This window comes from Anneissia japonica, unplaced genomic scaffold (assembly GCF_011630105.1).
Source record: "Anneissia japonica isolate Jap-2015-1 unplaced genomic scaffold, ASM1163010v1 scaffold284795_len787576_cov167, whole genome shotgun sequence".
Classification (NCBI taxonomy): Eukaryota; Metazoa; Echinodermata; class Crinoidea; order Comatulida; family Comatulidae; genus Anneissia; species Anneissia japonica.
In genome coordinates this window covers 404,387-412,321 of record NW_022685813.1, presented here as the reverse complement: position 1 = coordinate 412,321, position 7,935 = coordinate 404,387, and the positions used below count along the sequence as shown (strand labels likewise).

General features: G+C 32.3%; 1 protein-coding gene across 1 annotated transcript in view; it reads right to left on the bottom strand.

Annotated features, from left to right (window-relative positions):
• Positions 1–1,356: 1,356 nt before the first annotated feature.
• Positions 1,357–7,935, bottom strand: part of LOC117112674 (DNA polymerase theta-like) — a gene marked incomplete in the record, with an annotated part of 33,615 nt that continues 27,036 nt past the window's right edge. The window contains 4 exon segments of the mRNA XM_033255806.1: positions 1,357–2,127; positions 5,299–5,568; positions 5,902–6,013; positions 7,346–7,530. Of these exon segments, the coding sequence (XP_033111697.1) occupies positions 1,901–2,127; positions 5,299–5,568; positions 5,902–6,013; positions 7,346–7,530 (794 nt within the window).

The window sequence follows — 7,935 nt, the reverse complement described above, 5'->3', positions numbered from 1 at the left end:
AGATGGTTACATAAATTATAGACCTATGCCTATATTTTTCTTCCTATTTCCTCCTAAAAATTAACACCAAGCGATAAACCCAATGAACTCATAGCCTTTCACTATTTAATGCAAATACAAACAAAACTAGTACCGTAATAATAATGATGATTGCAATGACAGTGGTGGATTCAAGGGAACTCAACCCATCCCCTCCTCTAAATTATATTAAAAATTTAGGTCTGAGTGAGCCATTTCCGGCCAATCATGAATTTTCTTACATCAGCCCCAACCATGGAGAGGTTCAATGGTCTAGATCCGGGCCCCTGTATTTCGAATTCCTGGATCCGGACCTGTGACATGACAATAATGATGACTGTGATGCATGAAGCACAAAAACTCAGCAAATAGTAACCGGAAATAGACCTAACTATTTATTTGATATTTGATGTTCTCATATTATATACATATATGCTGATGAATTTGTCTATGCTCTAACCAACTTATTTTTCAAGTACAGAGACGTGACCAGGAAGCAAAATATGTAATGAACAACATTTGATATCTTTCAAATTTATTGGAGATAATGAGTAACAAGACCCAACACGCGCCACTCACATGCAGTAGCCAGTAGTACATTCAATATTATGGTCATGATGACATCACATCATGCCTATATATAGGTGTGTTCCCAAACGGAACACCCCTTCGAAAAAAATGGAACAGTCCTACCCAGGGCGCCACGTACGAACAGTCTCCCTAACAAACGTCCTCATTCCCTAGAGATCCAAAAGATCACGGAGAGGGTAGGAAGGGAGGGAAGGTTATCCAGGTAAGTATCTCACTCATAGACTACCAACATCACCATTGATTTGTGCAGACAACACTTTTTTTGTCAAACAAAAGTTGATAGTCTGGCCAGGGCTTAAGATAAAATAATTACCACATCAGGGTGTATGACTAACGCCTCGTTTTCATAAAAATCGCTATACACTATCGTCGACTCATTTGACGCTGATTGGTCAGTTCATGGACCTATTAATAGGTCCATGGTCAGTTGAATCAGATTGCGTCGGGGACAGCTACACAGTGCAAGGATTGCAGCGAATTCAGCAACTGTGTAGCGATTCTATGGAAACCAGGCTTAATTCACCCTGCTAATTAAATGTATAATGATTGTAGATTTAAGATATAGTTACAGAAGTTCTAGTTTAGATTTCTTTGCTTGTGTTACGTACGTAGGCTAAATTGCTCTGCTGTAGATGAAGATATATCTTATAAAATAGGCCTATTACTTGTATGCACTGATGCACGTGATAACAGTGGGTTCAGTAACAATAACAATACATTGAGTCAATGGAAATAAATTAAAAGGCATTTACATCTAAAAAATGAATATTTTATTATCCACTCGCACATAAAACTCACATGTTTGAAGCCAGTCGCGCGTGTCAAAATTATAATTTCATTATAAAAAATAAATAAACGGATTTATTGTATTTGGTGAGAGAATACTCGGTGATCAACACATAAATGCAATAACGCCTCTCTGTGACTTTCACATCCTTTATGGACCAAATTTGGCTTGAATTCAAATAATATACTTGAGTTAACCAGCTTATTAAAATACCTACGGTACCATATTCAATTTGCTTAGGGTATCCTTTTGCACTTCGATTTAATTAACATAATACACTCCTTTTCAAATTAATTAATTAATATTTACACCACCAAATCCACCAAAACGCTCAGTAAACCTAATATTCAATGGTAATTTTCCTAAATTAAATATACTTTTAAATCCGTTGCAGTTGGAAATTCAATATCAGTAGTTAGATATGTGGAGATTATTTTAATTTTAAAAAATATATATATTTCTTTTGTTCAAATTTTCATTATAAATCGATGGTTAGTTTTTACTTCATAACTCCATCAATTTCACACTACCCCATGTAGGGCCGACGTTAACTTTCACAGGCAGCACAACAGACAGTGTCATAGCGGATTCCATTTCGGTTTTAACCAACTTTGCAACTTGTCGTACGTTGTCTTTTCGCACTTCGTAGATCAACTCGTCATGCAGCTGTAAAACTAAAAAGGCTCCGGATGGAGTGTTGGGTGAGCGGCTGCCACCTCGTGTCCTGCGTCCTGAAAATAAATTTTAAAAATAAAATAAATCATTTTTCTTTCTTGTCCTCTTTGAAATTGAATTTTGGTTGGCCACTGGGATCTCCAGCTGCAACAGTCAGCGGACACACAGCAAGTACAAATAGATACAAATAAAAGGTTCTATTTTTTATCAAACTCTAATGTGTAGTTTATTCAAGGAGTGGAATAATCATGATCCCCAAACAAAAAACAAAAAAAACCAAAAAAATAATAATTTTTTTTTTCTGAAGATTGCAATCAATACAATAGTACTTTATATTTAACAATGAAAGTGAAAATGGTTACAATAACAATATCAATATTCATGTGTGTTCATTTTCTAAAAAGAAAACAATTATCTATGGTGATAAAGTAGTATAGTTCTCTGCATAATAGGGGTCTATTTTAATCTCACCTGCTTCAAGTCAAAGCGAAATTGATATTTCAATATGAAATGATATGTCGGCATATCTTTTGAAGCACATAGTCAGCGATTAAAACATCTAACAACTTTTCAGTTTTAGCTCTGGTAAGGGAATTGTGTATATAATGTACAAGGTACAGTAATACCTGTAGATCTCTTGAGACTTCGATCAAAAATAATGTGTGGGCTAATTTGTTTATGACTGACTATTTTAAAAATGTCAATGTTATTGGCAGATGAAATGCAAACTACGTATTATGATGAACACTATATATTATATATAGAGTATAAAAGAAATGTGCCTGGGACCTCATTTAAATTTTTAAAATGTCAAAAATTCATTAGATCTAATTGTGGGAATGCTGAATATAACTAATGCGTAATAATGAGAGTTTCAAGGAATCTGGTTCGGTTTTTAAGGCAAGAATTAATCAGATATATAATTTAATTGTTTTCGGTTTTGGTCTTTATAATATTAATTAATTTGTTATATAATTATTATTATTAATTATTATTATTATTATTATTATTATTATTATTATTATTATTATTATCATTATTATTTCCTCCAAAAAAGATTAGAATGTCATTTGAACAATTCCTTAACATAATTCTAAAATCAATATTACGAACAGGTAGAGGAAGAGAATTCCAGCAAACAATAATTCTATGAAAAAACATGATTATTTCATTCAATTATTTTAACCTTTTAAAGACAAAAATAATTAAACACCTTTTTTCCAATTTATCACAAAATCTGGAAGTCATTAAGGCCAAATATTCATAGACATCGATCATCTGCATTGCTAATGCTTATTTTAATCTAAAAGCTGAATAAAGTAATAAAATTTGAATAAATTGATCAATGTAACACTATTTTAGATTACAATCAATATACATTTTTTATAAAGATAATTAAAGCTACCCTGTTTGTGTTGAGTCAATAAATTAATTCATTAATTCTGCTTTTATTATCAAAACTCATTTGCAATTGGAGTTACATATATGTACAATAATAAATTGATAAAAATGATTTCTATATTTACAAATTAATATTATAAAATAATGAGAAATAACCTTTGCATATTAAGCACAGATTAATACTTGTATACAAATAATTAAAAATTATATTTTTCTTGCAATAAACAGCTGAGGCCTCACATAATTATTGTGATGATGAGCTAGAAAAAAAAATCAATACTTTACATGATTGTAATAAAAGCGAAACCATGAACGCTAGCACATGTGCTATAAATGACAATTTTTTTCAAATTTAGGGTTAGGGAACTGGAGGGACATATTAAGTCTGTTGCATCAAAATCAATGTCTCTCTTGAGTTTTTTTTTTTAACTGTTCATTCCTTTTTTCTAATTTTTAACTCATATTAAAATTAAATACTGCTCTTGTTCGAACTCTCATTGAAAATGGTGTCCCAGCTTGTTGGTATCCTCACCAACAAGGATGTATTCAGAAATTAAAATGTGTTCAAAGAAGAGCCACCAGGGGTTGCTATTCATTTATCGACTGTCCATCTTATGAGGAGAGGCTTACTAACCTTAGAATAATTTCTCTAAAACACAGATTTAAAATAATAACAATTTCATACATGTGCAAGTGCCTCTAATCAATTCATTATTATTATTATTCATTATTATTTTCATTTGTTCTTGTTAATCAAAGACACACTGACAATTTGAAATTTACACATGCTTTCGCCAGAACCAATGCTTAAAAATACACAGTTTTTAATACTTCCCCTGACTCTGGAATGCTTTACCTGCAGATATTCAAAATTTACTACTCTTTAACATTTATTATTCCTTGATGGAATTCAATGCATATTATAGTAACATTTATGGGATTTGTGAATTTGCTTCAATTGCTCTCTCGTTGGTTTCTTTTACCTTGAAAACCAGGCTACACCACAATCCTTTTTCTGTTATTAAATTTTTATAAACATTTTTAGTTTATTTTATTGTTATCTCTTTCTTAATTAGGTATATTTAAATTTTTGAATGTGTTTTTAAGATTGTTTTCATGTTTTTAATACAAATTTTACCATGTTTATATTATATTTGATATATAGAATTATAATTGTTCACATGATATTTTATATTATTAGTCGTCGTGAGGAGAGCCTCTCGATAGTAATGTAATTTTCTTCCTTTGACCAATCCTGCCACATTACAACTATATTGTTATATATTAGTATGGTGCAATAAATGAAATCAAATGAAAATTTGAATACTATAATACCATAACCCACTCAATTCGAAATTAAAAGCAGAGTTAAGTTGAGTTCATCCTGTGTCAATCGTTCAAAAAAGATCACTAAGTGACTTTTAATGTGACGCCACGATCCACTATAATGTGGTGAGTATTAAAATTGATGTCGGTTTGTTTGTAGCACTATTAACCTACAGTTGTTAAGCTGTAGGATCAATGAAAAAAAAGTTGTATTCATTGTAACAAATGAAATATACCAATTAAAACAAATCAACCAACCAACCAACTAACCAACTAACCAACCAATCTTAAATCAATCAATATATATGAGTATCACTCAATCAATCAATCAAACAATCCGTCATAACAACATTTATTTTCTTTTCTCCGAAGATTATGTAAAATGTTGAGCTGAATGAATAAAAGAAGCAAGACCTATAAAGCACTACTTGTGCAATAAAGATACATAATAATATAATATAATAATATGATATAATAATGAACAAATCAACAGTACTTACGCGAAGTTTCATTTTGCTTATGTCTGTGTGTTTTCAATGTTGATGGAAACTCCTCTGCTAATCTTTTATCAATCCTGACCATTGCTTTCTTAACCAGATCGGCCGCTGAGCCCTGGACAGTTGTGTTGACGGCCTGTCTCTCTGCGTGACTCCTTGCATGCACGTTGGAATCATGGATTTTGGGCAGGTACCTTCGTCGACCAGTTATTGTCACAACAAAACCATTTTCACGACACTTTTTGGTTGTGTTTTCAATGTACGCCTTCAATCCTAAAATAAAAAAAATACACTTATTATAATATATAATGTTGTTTTGTGAACCAGCATCCATTTATGCTGTTGAACATGTAAACATCCGATGCTCTGTGATTGGCAGTGATTTATACTATTAGTTTAGACTAATATCTTGGCTAACGTAATGTTGGCCCTACTGGATGCGCGACTGTTGGTGAATACATAGGAATGCCACTTATATTTTGTGACAAATGATTTCCCGATTACAGGCAAGACACCATAGTGTGTACAGAAGGTAAGAAACTACTATAATCAGTATTATTCTAGATGGGACCTACAATACAGTTGGTGAAACAGGACATACAGTACCTTTGTATCTTGCTTTGAACATTTCAATGAAAACTGTGGCTTCATCGGGTGACACTTCCAACTGATCTGCCAATGCCTTAGATCCAATGCCATATATGATCCCATAGCAAATCTAAGTATATAATACAATATTATTTGTTATTTTTGTTACTTGAGCTTTATACAGTGCCTTTACGTTACAAAGAGCTTCGTTTTGCTCTGGTCACTTGGTCTACAACATTACCTGTTGCTGCCACAATCAGCGTAGGCCTACTGTAGGTGGAGGAACCTCAACATATATGTATTTATACTCCTGAGTGAAGAGAAGCAACCCTAATAAAGTTCCTATATTCAAGGAAACAAGAAAAGTGTACAGCGAGGGCTTGCAACCCTGATCTCAAGGTTTGGAATAATTTCCATTCCCACTATGCCAAACTGCTCTCACTGTAATAATTATTCATGAGGTACTGTAAGTATATCATGGTGCAGTAACTAAATAAGAGGGACTGGAGACTGTATGTTATAGTAATCAGTCTGCGATAATCAAAGATAGTACAGCTATTGCATGTCTATAGTACACCCAGTCACTTACAAATAGCGGTGTAGCGAGGTGGTGAGAGGCCCCGGTGCAAGATAATTGCCGGGCCCTAAAAGGCACCTGATCGGACCCAGAGAAAGAACATTGGTGGGGTATATTTAGGCGAAACTCTTAATGGTCATACATTCTGAAATTGTTAAAAACAGATGCAGCACTGTAATGAGCTTAAATATCTATAAGATATTTGAAAACATAAGATATTGTGAACAAAATACAGTCATATATAATTATTTTATCATTTAGGGCCTTCATGAGTGTGATAAAGAATAATGGTATGATATTGACAATAATAGAACAATGAAATGACGTGTAATGGCTGCACTGCCCATACCTACACCACTGATTCAGACTGTGGGCCTAGAAAGCTTTCACAAACAATGTTGATACTAAATGAGATAGGGTGGCATGTGATATATTTAACCACTTAAAATAAAATGAGGAACTTGGTTTTCTTTTAATTCACTATATTAATTTTTTTTAATGGAATTATAAAGCTTAATCACATTCTTATTTTCCTGGCTTATATTCATTAAATATTTCCTTTCATTTAATTTATTTCAGCTTGTTATATACAAAAAGACAGTAAAGCTTCTAAAAAAAAATAGTCTCATGTTTTCCCCAAGAACTCACAGGATTGCCAAAAAGTAAGATAAATTACTATCTTGCTCTCCAAGTGATGGGGAACAGACCAGCATTAGAACATAAAATAAAAATCTATAAAAATAATGCTAAATACACATTTCCATCATGTAAACTGCAATTAATATTATTATTTTTACACCCATAATGTTATTTTTACACCAATAAATAATTTTTACACCCATATATTATTTTTACATCCATGATTAAAATGAATAATGTTAAGACCTGTTTAGCTTGCTGTCGGATTTCGCTAGTCACTTCCTCTGGGGAGATGCGCTTCCACTCTGCAGCGATAGTTTTAAAAACATCGCCACCACCATTTAGAATCTTCACCAACTTAGCGTCTCCAGACAAATGCGCAATGATACGGATCTCAAGTTGAGAGTAATCAGCTGCAAGGATCACACCACCTATTGAAAATCATAGCCTGTCATTACTCAATGTAAATACAGGGTAATGGACTAATAGAAAACGTATTGATCTGTAGATAAATATTATCTAAATCTATACAAACCAGCAGTGAAAGAGTACGACAATGTTTAGTTTAAGATAAACTGATTGTGAATTGAAGAGATATAGACGTCTTAGCTTTGTCCAAAAATGATGACTGGTATCTTAACTAAATATTCATATTTGAAATTGGCTATTGGTGAATATTGGCTATTGGTGAATATTAGAGGTGAATTTCATAAAAGTTTTTAATGCAAGCAATTTCAAATTTTGTTTTTCACCAAAACATTCATTTTAATTGTTATTTAGAATTTTATATGGTGCATTTTGGTTAAAGATATTTATATTTTGAAAGACATTGATAT